At 52.9% G+C, this 20,672-nt stretch overlaps 2 protein-coding genes across 2 annotated transcripts in view; both read left to right on the top strand.

Moving 5' to 3' along the window:
- The window catches only part of LOC144246558 (uncharacterized), a gene marked incomplete at its 5' end in the record, with an annotated part of 597,045 nt that overhangs the window by 75,841 nt on the left and 500,532 nt on the right, over positions 1 to 20,672 (top strand).
- On the top strand, positions 9,004 to 9,936 carry LOC144246363 (olfactory receptor 14J1-like). The gene has a single exon (XM_077783748.1). It carries the CDS (start codon positions 9,004 to 9,006, stop codon positions 9,934 to 9,936), a length of 933 nt encoding a protein of 310 aa, XP_077639874.1.

The raw sequence follows: 20,672 nt of genomic DNA, 5'->3' as shown, positions 1-20,672 counted from the left end.
AAGAATCCTCTCCAGTTCCCCTTTGTTTGAACAGATGTACAACCTCGGCCATGCCTGGGAAGTGTTTCCTCACAGCCCGCAGTGCACCTTCCAATCCCTGGAAGTCTGAAGGGAGCACTAGGAATTCCAACATCCACTAATGCAGACAAGGAGTGAAATCCTTTCTTACCTGAAATGGGTAGGAAAATATATTGATACTGTGAAGAAAGTAACATTCCTTCCCAAAATGCTATGGGTTTGAGATTCAATGTTCAGTTTAGAAAGGTTTTGTCCCCATCACTGAAGTCCAGACTTCATCACTAAACATGCTGAGGCCCTTTTCTCAGCTTCTCTGCTCCACCCTTCTTGCCAGCACTGGATGGCAGTGTCAGACTCCACTTGACACAAACTCCTCTGTGTGCTCCCCTCCTGCTGAAGGAAAGCTCGTGCCAAACTGTTCCTTCCCTGCTTTCCAGCCACAATGTCCACAGCCTCCTTCTGAGACATCCTCCCCTAAATGTCTGTCCCTTCAGAGGAGCACACACCCCTGGCTGTGCTTTGCACACAGGGTCTCTGTTTCTGTGGTGTTTGCATTTCAGCCTGTAAGGGGAGCACAGGGTGCAAGGAAAATGCCCGAGGCTAAAGATAACAGGAAGTCATCTGGTTGAAAACAAACAATTCTGAAAAGTTTATTCCTTTGCTTAAATCTATCTTATTAATGGAAGCCTAGTATTTATAACAATGAATACAGAGAGTATTTCTAATATCAATACAGAAACTATTTCTAACAATCAATACAGAGTATAACAGCCAATACAGAGATGATAGCAATCAAAAGAGAGTATTTCTAACAATCAGTACAGAGTATTTCTAACAATATAGGGTATATCTAACAATCAATACAGAGAGTATTTCTAGCAATCAATAGAAAGAGTATTTCTAACAATCAATACAGAGATTATAGCAATCAATACAGAATATTTAACAATCAATATACAGAAATAAGGATATTCTTAACCTAAGGAACTTAAAGAATTTCAAGCAGCAAGATTTTCTTACAGGAATGAAGTAATTTAAGAGGTAATTCAACAAATCTATCCACAAATGCTGGAAGATATCCTCCAGTTCTGCCCATGGAGATGCAAATGGCCCTGAGCAGTACAAGGGCTTTGTCAGGAAGGCCACTCCTTTCCAGGCTTTCCCCAGGAGCCCCAGGTCAATCTCTTCTTCTCTGTGCTCCCCTCTGGCTCCATTCCTACGCTGCCTCCAGATCATGAATGTGGCAGGGACAGCCAAGCAAACCACCGTGCATGTGTGACAATGGATCTTTCCTTCCAGTTCCCACAGAGGCCATGCCAGACACTCCTGTCTGGCTTCCAGGTCTGCAATTTCCTCCTCCAAGTGCAGCTGGTGCTGCCGAAGGTTTACTTCCCTCTCCTTCATCCTCTGGACAATTCCTTTATCATCCTCAGGAGAAATCCCATTTTTTCCAGGGGGCTGGTTGATGCTGACAATGGCCATCAGCACCAGGTACCTATGGAAGATTCCTTCAGCCATGGCTGATCCTTCCCTGAAAGAGAAAGAAAGGAGGACAGAGCCAAGATCCAGACTATATTGCCTCGGGAAGAGACAGGAAAGAGGCTCGCCCCTGGCAGGAAGGCTCTGGCCAGCCCTGCAGAAAGGCTGGAGGCCAGAGGTGCTCCTCAGGGCTCGCCTGCTGCTGCCAGTTCCAGTCCAGCTGCCCAAAGAGGCTCCATGAGCATGTGGTGAGGAGGAAGAGGAGGAAGGTGCGAGACACAGGGACATGAACCTGAGCAGCCAGGTTTGAGGAGAGAGAAGCTCAGCATTGCAGATGGCAGGAGAAACCAAGCCCAGTCCCCCAAGCAGGAGGAGGAGAAGAAGGGCCCCCCAGGCTGGCTGCAGGCAGACAATGGAGACCTTGCCCAAATGGGCTGGGGGTAGGGAATACACGGCCCTGCTTTCCAGCTACTCCCACCACTTCTGTCCCTGCCACTGCCTTGAGACAAAGCCCAATGAAATCCTGCTCAGCGTGGGCAACTAAGCCCTTGAAGGACTTAGTGTCAGGTCAAGGCTTGCTTTCCCTCCCAAAGGCTTCCCTTGGCAGCCTTGGGCAGGGGATTCATCCTCCCTCCCTCCTCCTTCCCACAGACCTGCTTGGAACCACTCCATGGGCACTTTCCATTCTCTGTGTCCGTCCTCAAGTGCAGTGCCAACCTGGGTCAGTCCTGGCTCTGTCCTGAGCTCCCAGGAGCTCGCAGGCTGAGATGGCAATGCTCAGCCACACCAGGGCCCTGCCCCTGCCAGCAGCACCCCCACAAGCAGCAGCAGCAGCAGCAGCAGCAGCAGCAGCAGCAGCAGCAGCAGCTGCAGTCGCCTCTCAGCTGTTGGTGCCCCTGCACTGCAGCCCCTTCTGCTGGCACCAACGTTCCGTCATGGCCATGGAGACAGTCCTGAATCCATCCATGGGGTCACAGAGCCATGGAATCCCAGAGTTCCAGGTTCCTGGAATCCTAGAGTCATTGAATCCTGAGAACCACACTCAGAGGAGGAGGAGGAGGAAGAAGAGGAGGACGAGACAAGGAGGACGAAGAGGAGGTGGAAGATGAGGAGGAGGAATAGGAGGAGGAAGAGAGAGAATGAGGACAAGGAGGATGATGATGATGAGGAGAAGAACGAGGAGGAGGACAAGGAAGAGGATGAGCACAAGGAGAGGATGAGGAGGATGAGGAGGAGAAGGAAGATGAACAGGAGGAGGAGGAGGACAAGGAGGAGAATAAAGAAAAGGAGGAGGAGGAGGAGAAGGATGAGGAGGACCAGGAGGAAAAGGACGAGGAGGATGAGGACGAGCAGGATGCAGAGGAGGAGGAGAAGGAGGAAGATGAGGAGGAGGAGGAGGAGGAGAATGAGGATGAGGAGGAGGACGATGAGGAGGAGGAGGAGGATAAGGATGAGGAGGATAAGGAGGAGGAGGATGACGAGGAGGAGGAGGATGAGGATGAAGAAAAGGACAAGGAGGAGGAGGACCAGGAGGACCAGGAGGACAAGGAGGACAAGGAGGAGAAGGAGGAGAAGGATGAGGAAGACGAGGAGGAGGAGGAGGAATAGGAGGTGGAAGAGGATGAAAATGAGGATGTGGAGGAGGATGATGAGGAGAAGGAGGGTAAGGATGATCAGGACAAGGAGGAGGAGAAGGAGGGGGAGGACTAGGATGACAAGGAGGACAAGGAGGACGAGGAGGAGGAGGAGTAGGAGGACGAGTAAATGGAGGAGGAGGACAAGGAGGAGGAACAGGACAAGGAGGACGAGGAAGACCAGTAGGAGGAGGAAGAGGAGGAGGAGGGGGAGTAGGAGGACGAGGAGGACGAGGACGAGGATGAGGACGAAGACGAGGATGAGGACGAGGATGAGGACGAGGATGGGGATGAGAAGTAGGACGATGAGGAGGATGAGGAGGAGGAGGTGGAGGAGGGGTTGTTCAAAGAGCAGTTAAAGAATGAGGAGATGGGAACCTGTCCCCATGGAGAACCCATCTCCAGATGTGCTCCATGCCCTTAACAATGGCCCCTGGGGAAATGGAAACCCCCTGGCTGTGCACGGCTGCTCCCAATGTGCAAATACAGCCCTGGGCAGTGAGACTGGGACTGCCTGGGAAATTGTTCTGGGTGTGATGGCCCTGGCAGGGCCAGCCCAGAGGCTGCAGGGCTGGACCTTCATCCACTGGAATTAGTCAGGATAAATCAGAAGCAAATGAGAGTTAACAATGCAGGAACAGGAATCCAGATTCCTCCAGGACACTTTGGTTTGATAACTGCTCACTGGAGCTTGGCCTTGCAAAGTGCTCATGCCATGGGAGGAAGAACTGATTATCAAGGGAAAATTAAAGTAATTTAGTTAAACAATAGTGAACAAGATTGGATTATTCAAACCCATGTCAGGGTAGCACAATTACTAATATTGTCAGTGTTTAAAACAATTGGGAAAAAAGGATATCCACCTCAAATCATTGCTGTTGGTGGAGATAAAGGGTTTGGATCCAGCAGTGCTAATAATGGAGCCAGAGTGTGGCTCCAGAGGCCAAAAGGCCTCCCAAGGCAGCTGAAGGAACAGCTCCTGGGAAGGACAGCACTGTTTGAATCCTGAAACCTGGGCAGGAACGATGGGAATGTGTCCCTGCAGCCAAGTGCTCTGTGTGAGAACAGGTAGATATTACAGGAGATTGTTTTACACATCCTGCCAGACCAAATCCCCCTGTTTGCCCCAGTGAAAACTCATGACCTGGGCTCCATCTAGGATGGAGCCAGGGCCAGGCTCTTGTACTGCCCAAGGTGTATCCCTTGAAGGCCTTTAATAAATACCTGCTTTATTCCTTTAACACTGCCTAGCTCTGTTCTAGGCAGCCTCTCAAGGCATCACCACCAAACCAAGGGAGCATGGACCAGGTCTGGCTGGCTGGGCCTCCTGGGGAGCACCTGGCCACCTTGGCATGTCCAGGGCTGCTTCTCACCTGCCCTGAAGCCCTGGGGCTCTGGGCTCTCCTTCCAATGGGAGAGAACTCTCCTTCTCCTCCATGGGCCATGGCCAAAACTGGGATTCCTCCTCCAAAACTCTGTACATCCAAGGATAGCTCCCAAGTGAAAGCTGCCACGACAAACAGGTCTGGCTGCCCTTGGCCTCTTGGGAGCTGCCTCTAATCTGCTTTAGAAACGCTGGGACTTGGTGCTTTCCTTCCAATGAAAAGACTTGTCCTTCTTCTCAAGGTGACTGTGTTCAAAATTGAGATTCCTCCTCCCAAATTCTGTGTATGCAAGGATTCTTCCATGACAAAAGCTGCCATGAAGAACAGGTCTGGATGTCTCAGCCTCCCAGAAGCCACCTCTTTCTTCTTCTGCCTTTGAAACATTTTGGCTCTGTGCTTTCCTTCCTATGGAAAAACCTGTACTTCTCCAGGTGTCCATATCTGAAACTGGGATCCCACCTCTAAAATTCCCTACATCCAAGGGTTGCTCCCAGCCAAAATCTTCCAGAACTGACAACTCTGGCCAGCCTTGGCCTCTGGTGGCTGCCCCTGCCATACTGGGGCTCGGTTCTTTCCTTCCCATGGAGATCCCTGTGACACTGTGGGCACCTCATGGAACCAAGGGGATCATTGTGGCACCACTGGAGCCCATGGAACCAAGGGGCCATGGTGACACCGCGGGGCTTCATGGACCCAGAGACCATTATGACTCTGTGGGGCCTGATGGAACCATGAAGACCATTCTGACCCTTCAGGGCCTGGTGTCACCAAGGGGGCATTGTGACATCTCAGGGCCTCGTGGAAGCAAGGGATCATTGGGACATTGTGGGGCCCAATGGAACTGAGGGAACATGGACCAGGTCTGGCTGGCTTGGCCTGCCAGGGGCCTCCTGAGATGTCTGGCTGATGTTGGAATGTCAAGGGCTGCCTGTCATCAGCTCCTGGAGCACTGGGGCTCTGTGCTCTTCTTTGTATGGGAAAGAACCGTCTGTCTTTTCAGATGCCCATTGCCAAAACTGACAGTCTGCCTAAAAAATTTCCTATATTCAAGGGTATCTCTAAGAACAAAATCTGGCAGCTCTGGCTGGCCTTGTCCTTAGGTGGTCACTTCTCATTTGCCCCTAAAACAGTGGGACTCTGTTTCTTCATTCCTATGGAAAAAAACTGGTCCTCATGACCAGGAACCATGGCCAAAATTAGAATTGGCCATCAAGCCCAGCCGGAGTCAAATAGCCATCTGTAGACCCAGGGGGAGATATTGACTCTGCCAGAGCTGCCATCCTCCCTCCAGTGAGAGAAAAGGACACAGGGCAGGAACACAGAGGAGCAACATGAACACACCGAGGTCAGGGAAGAGGAAGTTGAGTCCCAGATGGGAGGGATGAGGAGATGCCTTGATCTTGGGGCTGAAATCCTCTGGTAAAGCTATGGAGAAGGATGTCATGGATACATCAGACTCTCTTTTTCCCTATAAAACATTGAAAATTATGGGGAGATGACTTGTTTCAGCAAAGACCTCCATGCTAAAGTAAGCAAATGTTGAAGTAGCTGTGATCCCATGAGAAGTCTGAATATTGAAAGAGAGAAGAGTTATGAGACCCTGTGCCCTCAGGGAGAGAAGAAGACCTCTGTTCCCAGAGCTGAAGATGATTTCAGAAATAGATGAAGAGATCCTTTGCCCTTAAACAGCTCATCTTTAAACTAATACCCCATAAGTTGGCATGGCCGCTAAACAGAGCTGTGGGAAAAGCTGTGAAAACATGGGAGTGACCTCACAATTGAAGATTTTTCCAGGCAGTGGTTATTCATGGAAATGAAAAGCCATGAGATAACTGTTTTCTTGTGGACAATTCTCCATAACATTAACAAGAGGTACTTCTCTCCTGATGTGAACTGAAGAAACATTAAAATATTCTAGAGGTGGTAAACTGACTGAAAATTTCAGGTTTTGTCTCTACATTGTCAGGTTGTATGGAGAGAGGATGTGTTCTGAAAGTTTTGTTCATATTCTTATAACTCTTTCATTTAGTTACTGCTAATAAACTTTTCTTTACACTCTTTTAAAGTTTTGAGCCCACTTTGCCTTTCTCCTAATCCTATCTCGCAGCAGGAAATGAGTAAGTATATTCTAGTGTGTGCACTGGTAATTAGCCAGCACTGAACCCACCACACTAATTGATGCGTTGACTGAGAAATATCAAATAGGCAAACGAAAACTACCATAGAAATCTTCCTGATGAACTGCCGCAGACAAGAGGGAAATCGAGGCACAGCCATGGTTTGTCAGGACTTGCTTGATCCTAATGAGCCCCATGGTGCATTTGGACCTGAGTCCTGGAACCTCAGGGCCTGAGAGGAGATTGCACAAACCCTTCCAGGAGGCAAAAGTCAGAAAAAAACCCCAAAGTTTCTCGAGGTCTTAATGGGACCCACTGAGGTCCATCCCCAACACAGGCTCCTCATGGATGCCTAGGAGGAGAGTATTGGAGGCCAGGATGGCACAAAAACCTCTCAGAGACTCCAAATGGCACAAAAACCTCTCAGTTTTGGAAGAAGAATTCAAAGAACCTCACAAAATTTGAGTATCTCAGAGTATTAATGAACCCCACTGAGTGTCAGTACAAAGCTCTCAAGGGACACATTAAAGCAGATAATTGGGGCAATGATTGCACAAGCCTCTCACAGAGTCTGTAACAAAAGTGAAACACCAATTACCTTAAAAAACTGAAGTACCTTGAAGCATTAATGAGCCCCACTGAGTGCTGTGACTGACAAAGACTCTGCAGGGACTAATTAAAGCAGTTAATTGGAGGCCAGGATTGCACAAAGCTCTAAGAGATTCCAAGGCAAAAGCAAAAGCCAGAGTCCTTTGAAAAACCTGCAGTCCCTGGCAGCATGAAGGAGCCCCCAGGGCCATTCCTGACCAAGGCTCCCCAGGGACTCCTTCCAGCAGATCCTTGAGGCCACTGGGATGTGGGCTAGGGGGGGATGCTGAGGGCAGGACCAGGGGCTGACAGTGCCCAGCCTGGCTGGGGCTGTGCCAGGAGGCCCCAGGGCCTCAGGACAAGGTGTCTCCTCACAGCCCTTGGTGGCACAGACCCTGCTGTGCCCCAGGGCACCAAGACTTGGCTTCTCTTTGTCCCCACCTGGCATCAGTGCCTCCAGTTCTCTGCTCGGCCTGGGGCCTGGGGACACTTTCTCAGTCGTGTCCCTCAGTGGGACCCATTAAAAGTCCAAAAAACTTTGGAGTTGGATTATGACTTGGAGTTCTGCAGAGGTTTCTGCAGCTCCCTCCCAGGGCCTGATGTTCAGGGCTAAGCACAAAGCCCCAGAGGTTCATTAAAGTCCTTGTGCTGTGTCTGTGCTGCTGAGCTGGGTCAGGGTCCTGGCACAGAGGGTGATGCTGGTAACCAAGCAGAGCTTCAAAAGCACATTGCTCTTGCTGAGCAGCTCTTCTCCCAGCCCAGCAGGGCTGGGGCACTGCCTGCAGCCAGCGCGGGCACAGCACAGAGGCACAGAGAGCTTCAATCAGTCAGGGCTGGGAAGGGGCTGAGAAGTGCCTGGGGCAGAATCACTGCCAGCCCTTGGCACAGGAACCTCTGGCTGCAGGACAATGCAGCTGCAGCTCCTGGAGAGATCTCCTAAAGCTGGAACATGCCAATGCTCACAGACCCTGTGAGTGCATTCTCTGCTCATCTCCTGTGCAGAGCAGCCAGGGGTGCCCAGGGCTGTCCTGCAGAGCAGGGTCCTGCAGCCCAGGACGCTGTGCTGGGCCAGGGACTCTGCTGCCTGTCAGGGACAGCTCTCAGCTGGCTGAGGAAGCTGCTCCCAGTGCTGAGGGAAAAGATCTGGGGGGAAGGATACAGCTCATAATGATTGGAAGTGTTCTCCTTGTGTGGTGAAGATGCTGCATTGTTCAGGACTGCTCCCAGCACAACAATTAACTGCAGAATATTTCCCAGCAGATTATACAGGGAGCACAGCAAGGCATGGGCTGCATAAAAGGGAAAATCCTGTTTTTTTTTATGTACTGCTCTGTGTTGCCTGGAATGGAAATTTCCCATACATATTAATCTCTCACTTCATGTTAAGAAAAATAAACAAGCTTTTCCTGAGATCTGAATAAACCAGGTAGTGACAGAAATCAGGACAGGGTCCCTTAGAGGCAGCATCAGTGCCACTTTTCCAGCCTCCTCAGGATTTCTCTGATGTTGTCATCAGAGACTGGAGAGAAAGAGCTGGCCCTGGGCAGTGCCAGTTCTGGGAGGTGTTTGCAGGGCAGAGCTGAGCCCCCAGGGCTGGACTGGGCTCTGGCAGCTCTGGCCAGGCCCATCCCTGGGCACAGGGACAGCTCCAGGACACAGAGCCCTGGGCAGGCAGTGGGGAAAAAAATGCCCCCAGGCTGTGCTGGGATATTTAAAGACCTTTCCACACCTAACTACTCCATGATTACTTTTCTTACAGGTCCTCATGCCAAGACACCACAGATGTCCAACAGCAGCTCCATCAGCCACTTCCTCCTGCTGGCACTGGCAGACACGCGGCAGCTGCAGCTCCTGCACTTCTGCCTCTTCCTGGGCATCTCCCTGGCTGCCCTCCTGGGCAACGGCCTCATCATCAGCGCCGTAGCCTGCGGCCACCACCTGCACACGCCCATGTTCTTCTTCCTGCTCAACCTGGCCCTCAGCGACCTGGGCTCCATCTGCACCACTGTCCCCAAAGCCATGCACAATTCCCTCTGGGACACCAGGAACATCTCCTACACAGGATGTGCTGCTCAGCTCTTTTTCCTTCTGTTCTTCCTTGGAACAGAGCTTTCCCTCCTGACCATCATGTGCTATGACCGCTACGTGTCCATCTGCAAACCCCTGCACTATGGGACCCTCCTGGGCAGCAGAGCTTGTGCCCACATGGCAGCAGCTGCCTGGGCCAGTGCCTTTCTCAATGCTCTCATGCACACAGCCAATACATTTTCCCTACCCCTGTGCCATGGCAATGTCCTGGGCCAGTTCTTCTGTGAAATCCCACAGATCCTCAAGCTCTCCTGCTCCAAGTTTTATCTCAGGGAACTTGGGCTTCTTGTGGTTACTGGTAGTTTATCATTGTGTTGTTCTGTGTTCATTATTTTCTCCTATGTGCAAATCTTCAGGGCTGTGCTGAGGATCCCCTCTGAGCAGGGACGGCACAAAGCCTTTTCCACCTGCCTCCCTCACCTGGCCGTGGTCTCTCTGTTTGTCAGCACTGGTGTATTTGCCTACCTGCAGCCCCCCTTAAAGTCCTCCCCATCCCTGGATCTGTCCCTGTCAGTTCTGTACTCAGTGGTGCCTCCAGCCCTGAATCCCCTCATCTACAGCCTGAGTAACCAGGAGCTCAAGGCTGTAGTGAGGAGACTGATGACTGGATGGTTTCAGAAACATTAAATAGCTGGCCAATTTCTGCAAATCACTTGTAATAAAAGTAATCTTTGATACTAATTGTTGGTTTCATTATAGAGGTGCTTTTTTACTTTGTTTTAGGTTTTTGAGATTGCCCACAAAAAAGTATCATTGTTTGTGCCATTTCTCATTTTGTTACTTCCACCTTCCCTGTGCCCACAAACTGTGTCAATGAGGGGTTGAACTCTTGGTGGATTTAAGGAACTAAATTATCTCCCAGCACAGTTTTCTGCAGAGATGCCCTTTTGCTGCATTCTCTGGAGCTGCAGCAGCAATGTCTGTGTGCAGAGCTGGGGCAGATCAGTGCTGGCACAGCAGCTCTGCTCCTGCTGGCCACACCATTCCTGATCCAGGCCAGGAGCCATTGGCCTTCTTGGCCACCTGGGCACACTGCTGGCTCATGTCCAGCCTGCTGTCCATCAGTCCCTGCAGGTCCCTTTCTGCCTGGCTGCTGTCCAGCCCCTCTGTCCCCAGCCTGTAGCGCTGCAGGGGTTGTTGTGGCCAAAGTGCAGGACCCAGCACTGGGACTTGTTAAACCTCACCTTGTTGGATTTGGGCCCTGGATCCAGACTACCCTGGACTCTCTGCAGAGCCCTCCTACCCTCCAGCAGATCCACACTCCTATCCAGCTTGGTGTCATCTGCAAAGATGTCCTTGGTTCCAAGGGGCCCCTCAGCGTCAAAATGTCCCTTTGGTTACACCAGGCCCTGCACTGTCACACTGGTCTCCTTGGTTCCATGGGCCCCAAAATGTGACAATGGACTCCTTGGTTCCATGGGGCTTCACAGTGTCACAATGTTCTTGTTGGTGCCACAGTTCCACAGTGGCCCCTTGGTTCCATGGGGCCCCATGGTGTCACAAAGGCCCCATGGTCACATGAGGTCCCACACTGTCACAATGCTCTCTGTGGTTCCACAAGTCCCCTCAGTGTCACAATGGACTCCTTGTTTCCACGAGGCCACACAGTGTCACAAGGGCCTTCCAGATTCCCTGAGGCCCCAGAGTGTCACAGTGGCCCCTTGGTTACACAAGGTCCTGCAGTGTCACAATGTCCCCTTGGTCCCATGAGGCCCCGCAGTGTCAGAAGGGCCCCTTGGTTCCCCTGGGCCCTGGACTCTCCCAATGCTCTCCTTGGTTTGGCAGTGTCACAGTGGTGAAACCCCTCGGTCACACGAGGCCCCGCAGTGTCACCATGGCCTCTGTGGTTCCACCAGGACCCAGTGTCACGGGGACTCCCTGGTTCCATTTGGCCCCAGAGCACCACAATGGAGCCCTGGTTCTATGGGGCTGCACAGTGTCACCATGGTCCTCTTAGTTCCACGAGGCCCTGCAGGGTCACAATGGCCCCAGAGTGTCCCAATCATCACAGAATGACAGAATCAAATAGGCTGGAAAAGACCTTTGGGATCATCAAGTCCAGGCAATGTCCTAATACCGCCTTGTCACTCAGACCATGCCACTGAGTGCCACTGGAGAGGGACAGTGACTCTGCCACCTCCCCCCTGGCCTGCCCATTCCAATGCCCTCTCACCCTTTCTGTGAAGAACTTCTTCCTCTTGTCCAGCCTAATCCTCCCCTGGTGCAGCTGAAGGCTGTGTCTTCTTGTCCTGCCCTCCAGCAGATCCACACTCACACCCAGCTTGGTGTCACCTGCAAATTTGGGGATGGTGAGCTCGATCCCCTCCCCCAGATCATCGGTGAAGATGTTAGACAGGACTGGGCCCAACACAGATCCCTGGGGACAGTGCCAGGGACTGGACACCAGCTGGGTGCAGCACCATCCCCACCCCTCTCTGGGCCCAGCCTCCAGCCAGCTCTTCCATCTCCCAGCCAGGAGGGAACCTGCCCAAGCCGTGGGCTGCAGCTTTTCCAGGGAATGCTGTCAGAGACAGTGTCCAAGGCTCTGCTGAAGTCCAGATGGACACATCCACAGCCTTTCCCACACCCACAGGTGCGTTACCTGGTTATAAAAGAAGATCAGGTTGCTCAGGCAGGACTTGCCCCTCTTAAATCCACGCTGGCTGGCTCTGACCCCTCGGCCATCCTGTGGGTGCCCTGTGGTGGCTCTCAAGGTGATCTGTTCCATAACCTTGCCGGGCACCGAGGTCAGGCTGGCAGGCCTGGAGCTCCCCAGATCCTCCTTCCAGCCCTTCTTGGGGATGGGCTCCCACTGGCACCTCCAGTGCTCTGGGACCTCCCTGGTGAGCCAGGACTGATGGTAAATGATGGAAAGCAGCTTGGGGAGCTCATCCACCAGCTCCCTCATCCCCCTAGGATGGATCCCATCCCATCCACCTGTGAGCATCTGAGTGGCTCAGTAGGTCAGCAGCTGCTTTCTCCTGGATTACAGGGAGCTGTTCTGCTCCCTGTGCCCATCTACTAGCTCAGGAGAAAGCTTGTCCTGAGGACAACCTCTCCATAAAATGAAAATTGAGACATACAAGGTATTAAGTAGTTTGGCCTTTTCCTTTTCTTTAGTTACTCTAATCTCCACTTCATCCAATAAAGAGTAGAATTCCCCTTATACCACGTTTTGCTATTAACTTATTCATAGACAACTTTTTTATTATTTTTCACAGAAGTGGCCAGGTTAATCTCTAATTGAGATTTCACCTCTTTCCTTTTTTTTTTCCTACATTACCTAACAACATCCTTAAACGCTTGCTAAGTTGCCTGACCTTCTGCCCAAAGTTGATGCACCCTCTTCTTTCCCCTAAGTTCCCACAAAAGCTCCATGGGCAGCCAGGACAGTCATTTTCCTCACCAGCTCATCTTTTGCCACACTGGGATGGGCTGCTCCTTCCCCCTTAAGATAGTCTTGAACTATGTCCATCCTTCCTGGACTCCTTTGTTTTTAAGGGCTGTTTCCCATTAAAAAATCAGTACCTGGAATTGTTTGAGTTGTATTGCCCCCACTCCAGGATGAGCATCCTGATACAAGAACTTAATTGTGTTTATATCTATCACAGAACCATGTTTGTCTAAAATTAATTTTAGTATGGAAATCACTTGTGGATGCTGGACTCATTAGACACTTCTGGGATGTTGCACATAGCTCAGGGAAGAGCGTGATTGTTATTAAATTGTGTCCTGTTCATCCATGGTCTGTTGGCCATGAAGAGAAACTTTCTGTGCCTCTGAGCCTCACCAGTACCTGTTCAGGCATCTTGAACAAATGTTTATGAGCTTTTGTAAATGAATTCCTGAAGTGAAGAGCTCAAGAAAGAAGAGGCATCTGGAGCAGTAAAAATCATCAGCAACCCCCAAGTGGCTGAGGATCCATCCCCATCACAGCAGCAATGAGCAGAAATGGGCACAGCTTTGTGGCTGCCCCAGCTCTGGGATGGGCCCTGGGCCTGGAGCAGGAGCAGCTCTGGAGGGCCCCAAGGCCGGGGCTCTTGTGCTGGCCTGGGCAGATGGGATGGCAGGAGGGGCTGCAGAGCTCTCAGCACCTCAGGCAGAGGGGAGCAGGGCAGCCAGGGAGCTCCTTTGGCCTTGGCCAAGCCCCTTCCCCCATGGTGGGGCTGAGTCCTGGCTGAGCTGCAGCTGCTGCTGTGCCCTTGGCAGGGGCTGAGGCCGTGGGGCAGTGCCCAGAGCAGCCTGGGCTGAGCAGAGCTGTGGGGCCAGAGCCGGCTGGGCTGTGCTGGGGAGAGGCCCTTGGTGCTGCCCAGAGCTCAGGGCAGCTGGCAGAGCTGGCAGGGAGCTGGGCTGGGCTGGGAGAGCCTGGCACAGAAACCATCAGTGTCCATCTCAGCCTGGCTGAGCGGGCAGGGGCAGGACTCAGCCCAGGCCTTGTGGGGCAGGGCCAGCGCCTGGGCAGGCATTGAAAACAGGCAAGAGCCCCAGAGAGGAGGCTGCTCTGTGCCCTTGGGGCATGGACAGAGCAGGGAGGGGCCCAGGACATTTGTCAGCGCCAGCCTCTGTCTGTGCCAGCCCTGGGCAGCCCTGGCTGCTGAGCCCAGCTCTGCCCTGGGCTGAGTTTGGCTGTGGCCCAGCTCCATCCTCCTGCGGGGCTCAGGGCCTGTTCCCGGCCATGGCCAGCCCTGGCCGCCTCTCTGCTGGCCCCGAGGCCGGCAGAGCCCGGGCAGGGCTGTCTGTGCAGCCCCACAGGTGCCACGGGCTCGGCAGGAGCTGGCAGAGGCTGCCCAGCAGGGAGGCCATGGGGCACAGAGCCCCAAGGCTGCCCAGGGCCCCACGGCACAGGGGCCGTTCCCAGCCGCAATGCTCCTGTCCTGGGCTGGGCTGCACAGGGGCTGTGGCACCATGGCTGGGCCAGCACAGGGCCACCGAGGGGCCACGCAGCCGCTGCCGGGGCTGGCAGCAAGGCTGGGCACAGACAAGGAATTGCTGAGCATGGCCTGCGCTGGCCAGGGCTGCCTGTGCCCAAGGCAGAGCTCAGCTGCCCTTGGGGCTGCAGGAACACTCAGGAGCCCAAAGAGCCTCCATGGCTGTGCTGGAGACCAAGGCTGGAGCAGGGAAATGCAGGGCTGCTGTGCCATGGGGAGGGCATGGAATTCCAGCACACACCTCAGCTCTCTGATGGTCCCGGCACCGTGCTGGGCCCTGTTCCAGACTGGAGCAGAGCAGATGTTGATGGCACAGGAGCCCTGCGGGGCTGGCAGGGACCTGCAGCTTGCAAGGTGCTCTGCTCTCCCTCAGCTCCTCTCTGAGAGATCCAGTCCCAGCTTGGCACCTCAGGGCACAAGTGGCACTGCCTGTTCATGGGCACACAGCTGATGTCTGCCTGGAAAGGGGCCCAGGTGTTAATACTCATACATTTCATGTTATGGAATCAAATTTTTATTATCTGGGTTACTTCAGTACTTTTAAGAAATGGCAAAGTTTTCCCACCTGGAACAGGAATTTCCTAGAAGTGTAGTGTTGGCAGGAGGAGAAATACTGACATTGCCTTCTACTTGTGTCACCAATATTCAGTTTATTATTTCCTCTCCCTCTTCCTTCAGGCGTTTCCAGCTCTCCTGTTTAAATGGCCATGTCTAAGGTCATCACTAGTCCAACTGGATTTATGTCCTTCCTGCTGCTCCCAGATTTCCTTCACCAGATGGTTTCTGGTCATTAAAGTGCCTCTCAACTGACTGGCTTCATGCTTTGAGCTTCCAGAAGTTGCCCAGTCTTTCAGAGGTTAATATAAATACCATATCAGTCAACATCCTTATTGTGCTTATATATATCAAAGAACTACCTTTTCTTATGTCTTTATCCGAAGCTGTTCCTGTACAGAAATGCCTTGGGTGTGGGGGACATGTCAGATGCTGCAGGGACATCCCAGAGAGATGAGGGAAGAGCTGTGATGGTTATTAAACTGTTCAAATGTTCAACTTGTGTTTGTTGGCAAGAAACCTTTCTGTGCCTCCGAGTGTCACCAGTCCCTGAGCCCAAAGGACACAAACCTGATGAGTTGTGGTTCCCACTGCCGGGGCACTTGTGTTGGAGGGTGCCGTGGGAGACAAGACTCATGCTATCATGATCATCAAGTCTCAGTTTATTGTGACAGATTACACAGTTTATATATGTTCATTAATTAGCTCATACATATTGCAAAAGCCAAGCTCATGATTGGTTGCTATGTGACTTGTACTGTTATTTTAAAAGTATCTTTGTGTTTGATACTTGCCTGTCCAGCTGGCCTTGCAGTTAGAAGGGCTTAGCACTTCTTTGTTCTTCTCTATCTACTTCTACATACCAAGCAGTTTCAATATCCTGCTTTCTGCACACCATCTGCTCTTCAGGGTCATGCGAACCTTGCAGCAGTCACGTAGCCCACCCTACTTGGATTAATTTTACAGCATCATGTCCCCTGTTGTACAACCATTCCTCTGCCAACCTCTCTTCAGACAAGGACAAGGAGGATGATGAGGATGAGGAGGAGGAGGACAACGAGGAGGAGGAGGAGGAGAAGAAGGATGAGGACGAGGATTAGGAGGAGAAGGATGAAGATAAGGAAAAGGATGAAGATGCAGAGGACAAGGAGGACGAGGAGGTCGAGGAGGAGGAGGAGGAGGAGGAGAAGGAGGACGACGAGGACGAGGAAGAGGACGAGGACGAGGAGGAAGAGGACGAGGAGGAGGACGAGGAGGAGGACGAGGAGGATGACGAGGACGACGAGGAGGACGACGAGGAGGACGAGGAGGAGGACGACGAAGAAAAGGTGGAAGATGAGGAGGAGGAATAGGAGGAGGAAGAGAGAGAACGAGGACAAGGAGGACGAGGAGGAGGAGGTCGAGGAGGAGGAGGAGGAGGAGGACGACGACGAGGACGAGGACGAGGACGAGGACGAGGACGAGGACGAGGAAGACGAGTAGGAGTACGAGGAGGAGGACGAAGAGGACGACAAGGACAACGAGGAGAAGGACGAGGAGGAGGACGAGGAGGAGGACGAGGAGGACGACGACGAAGAAAAGGTGGAAGATGAGGAGGAGGAATAGGAGGAGGAAGAGAGAGAACGAGGACAAGGAGTATGATGATGAGGAGGAGGAGAACGAGGAGGAAGAGGAGAATGAGAATGAGGAAGAGGAGGAGGAGGAGAACAATGACAAGGAGGATGAGGAGGGGGAGGAGAAAGAGGGGGAGCAGGAGGAGGAAGAGGAGGAGGAGGAAGATGACAAGGACTAGGGCAAGCACAAGGAAGATGAGGAGGAGGAGGAGGAGGAGGAGAATGAGGATGAGGACGACAATGAGGAGGATGAGGAGGATAAGGATGCGGAGGATAAGGAGGAGGAGGATGAGGAGTAGGACAAGGATGAGGAAAAGGACGAGGAAGAGGAGGACAAGGAGGACGAGGAGGACGAAGAGGAGGAGGAGGATGAGGAAGACGAGGAGGAAGAAGAGGAATAGGAGGATAAAGAGGATGAGAATGAGGATGTGGAGGAGGACAAGGAGGAGGAGGACGAGGAAGACGAGGAGGAGGAGGAGGAGGAGGACGATGAGGAGGACGAGGAGGACGAGGAGGAGGACGAGGAGGAAGATGAGGAGGACGAGTAGAACGAGGAGGAGGACGAGGAGGATGAGGAGGAGAAGGAGGAGGACGAGGAGGAGGACGAGGAGGAGGACGAGGACAACGACAACGATGACGACGACGACGACAACGAGGACAAAGAGGAGGTGGAAGATGAGGAGGAGGAACAGGAGGAGGAAGAGAGAGAACGAGGACAAGGAGGATGATGATGAGGAGGAGGACAACGAGGAGGAAGAGGAGAATGAGGATGAGGAGGAGGAGGAGGAGGAGGAGGACAATGACAAGGAGGATGAGGAGGGGGAGGAGAATGAGGAGGAGCAGGAGGAGGAAGAGGAGGAGGAGGACGACAACAAGGACTAGGGCAAGCACAAGGAAGATGAGGAGGTGGAGGAGGAGGACAAGGAAGAGGAGGAGGCAGAGAAGCATGAAGAGGAGAAATAGGAGGAGGAAGAGAGAGGACAAGGACAAGGAGGATGATGAGGATGAGGAGGAGGAGGACAACGAGGAGGAGGGGGAGGAGAAGAAGGATGAGGACGAGGAGGAGAAGGATGACGATGAGAAAAAGGATGAAGATGAAGAGGACAAGGAGGAAGAGAAGGAGGAGGAGGAGGAGGAGGAGAAGGAAGATTAACAGGAGGAGGACGAGAAAAAGGAGGAGAATAAAGAGGATGAGGACAAGGATGAGGAGGACCAGGAGGAGAAGGACGAGGAGGATGAGAATGAGCAGGATGGGAAGGATGAGGAGGAGGAAGAGGAGGAGGAGGAGGAGGACGAGGACGAGGACGAGGAGGACGAGGAGGACGAGGATGAACAGGAGGAGGAGGAGGAGGAGGAGGATGAGGACGAGGAGGAGGAGGAGGACGAGGAGGACGACGAGGAGGAGGACGAGCAGGAGGACGAGGAGGAGAACGAGGAGGAGGACGAGGAGGAGGAGGAGGACGACGACGACGACAATGACGACGAAGAGGAGGTAGAAGATGAGGAGGAGTAATAGGAGAAGGAAGAGAGAGAACGAGGACAAGGAGGATGATGAGGAGGAGGAGGAGAACGAGGATGAAGAGGAGAATGAGGATGATGAGGAGGAGGAGGACAATGACAAAGAGGATGAGGATGGGGAGGAGAAAGAGGAGGAGCAGGAGGAGGAAGAGGAGGAGGAGGAAGATGACAAGGACTAGGGCAAGCACAAGGAAGATGAGGAGGAGGAGGAGGAGGACAAGGAAGAGGAGGAAGCAGAGAAGCATGAAGAGGAGGAATAGAAGGAGGAAGAGAGAGGACAAGGACAAGGAGGATGATGAGGATGAGGAGGAGGAGGACAGCGAGGAGAAGGAGGAGGAGAAGAAGGATGAGGACGAGGACGAGGAGGAGAAGGATGAGGATGAGGAAAAGGATGAAGATGCAGAGGACAAGTAGGAGGAGGAGGAGGAGGAGAAGGAAGATGAACAGGAGGAGGAGGAGGACAAGGTGGAGAATAAACAAAAGGAGTACAAGGATGAGGAGGACCAGGAGGAGAAGGACGAGGAAGATGAGGATGAGCAGGGTGGGGAGGATAAGGAGGAGGAAGAGGAGGAAGATTAGGAGGAGGAGAAGGAGGAGAATGAGGATGAGGAGGACAATGAGGATGACGAGGATAAGGATGTGGAGGATAAGGAGGAGGAGGATGAGGAGGAGGACAAGGATGAGGAAAAGGACGAGGATGAGGAGGACGAGGAGGACAAGGAGGACAAGGAGGAGGAGGACGAGGAAGACGAGGAGGAGGAGGAGAAATAGGAGGATAAAGAGGATGAGAATGAGGATGTGGAGGAGGACAAGGAGGAGGAGGACGAGGAAGATGAGGAGGAGGAGGAGGAATAGGAGGATAAAGAGGATGAGAATGAGGATGTGGAGGAGGACAATGACGAGGATGAGGAAGACAAGGAGGAGGAGGAGGACAAGGAGGAGGACGAGGAGGAGGACAAGGAGGACGAGGAGGAGGAAGAGGAGGAGGAGGAGGACGAGGACGACGAGGAGGACAAAGATGAGGAGGAGGAAGACGAGGAGGAGGAGGAGGATGAAGACGAGGAGGACGAGGACGAGGAGGATGAGGAGGACGAGGAGGACAAGGGGAAGGAGAACGAGGAGGACGAGGAGGAGGAGGAAGAGGAGGAGGAGGGGGAAGAGGAGGAGGAGGACGATGAGGAGGAGGACGAGGAGGAGGACGAGGAGAAGGACGAGGAGGAGGACAAGGAGGACGACGAGGAGGACGATGACGAAGAGGAGGTGGAAGATGAGGAGGAATAGGAGGAGGAAGAGAGAGAACGAGGACAAGGAGGATGATGAGGAGGAGGAGGAGAACGAGGAGGAAGAGGAGAATGAGGATGAGGAGGAGGAGGAGGACAATGACAAAGAGGTTGAGGATGGGGAGGAGAAAGAGGAGGAGCAGAAGGAGGAAGAGGAGGAGGAGGAAGATGACAAGGACTAGGGCAGGCACAAGGAAGATGAGGAGGAGGAGGACAAGGAAGAGGAGGAGGCAGAGAAGCATGAAGAGGAGGAATAGGAGGAGGAAGAGAGAGGACAAGGACAAGGAGGATGATGAGGATGAGGACGAGGAGGAGAAGGATGAGGATGAGGAAAAGGATGAAGATGAAGAGGACAAGGAGGAGGAGGAGGAGGAGGAGGAGAATGAAGATGAACAGGAGGAGGAGGAGGAGGACAAAGTGGAGAATAAAGAGGAGGAGGACAAGGATGAGGAGGACCAGGATGAGAAGGACGAGAAGGATGAGGATGAGCAGGATGGGGAGGACGAGGAGGAGGAAGAGGAGGAAGATGAGGAGGAGGAGAAGGAGGAGAATGAGAATAAGGAGGACAATGAGGAGGATGAGGAGGATAATGATGCAGAAGATAAGGAGGAGGAGGAGGAGGATGAGGACAAGGATGAGGAAAAGGATGAGGATGAGGAGGACAAGGAGGATGAAGAGGATAAGTAGGACAAGGAGGAGGAGGATGGGGAAGACGAGGAGGACGAGGAAGGCGAGGACGAGGAGGAGGAATAGAATAAAGAGGATGAGAATGAGGATGTGGAGGAGGACAATGAGGAGGAGGAGGAGTAGGAGGAGGAGTAGGAGGAGGACGAGGAGGACGAGGAGGATGAGGAGGACGAGGAGGAGGAGGAGGAAGAGGAGGAGGACGAGGAGGACGAAGAAGAGGAGGAGGATAAGGAGGAGGACAAGGACGAGAACGTCCTCCTTGTCCTCTGTGTCTTCATCCGTTTCCTCATTCTCATCCTTCTCCTCCTCATCCTCATCCTTCTTCTCCTCCTCCTCCTCCTCGTTGTCCTCCTCCTCCTCATCCTCATCATCCTCCTTGTCCTTGTCCTCTCTCTTCCTCCTCCTATTCCTCCTCTTCATGCTTCTCTGCCTCCTCCTCTTCCTTGTCCTCCTCCTTACCCTCATCTTCCTTGTGCTTACCCTAGTCCTTGCTGTCTTCCTCCTCCTCCTCTTCCTCCTCCTGCTTCCCCTCTTTTTCCTCCCCATCCTCATCCTCCTTGTCATTGTCCTCCTCCTCCTCCTCCTCCCCTCATTCTCCTCTTCCTCCTCGTTCTCCTCCTCCTCATCATCATCATCCTCCTTGTCCTCATTCTCTTTATTCCTCCTCCTCTTCCTCCTCCGCATCTTCCACCTCCTCTTCGTCGTCGTCGTCCTCGTCCTCGTCCTCGTCCTCCTCCTCGTCCACCTCGTCCTCCTCCTCCTTGTCCTCCTCCACATCCTCA

Source organism: Lonchura striata, chromosome 6, assembly GCF_046129695.1.
Source record: "Lonchura striata isolate bLonStr1 chromosome 6, bLonStr1.mat, whole genome shotgun sequence".
Taxonomy (NCBI): Eukaryota; Metazoa; Chordata; class Aves; order Passeriformes; family Estrildidae; genus Lonchura; species Lonchura striata.
The sequence above is the reverse complement of the archived record's forward strand: the minus strand, read 5'-3'. Positions and strand labels throughout refer to the sequence as shown.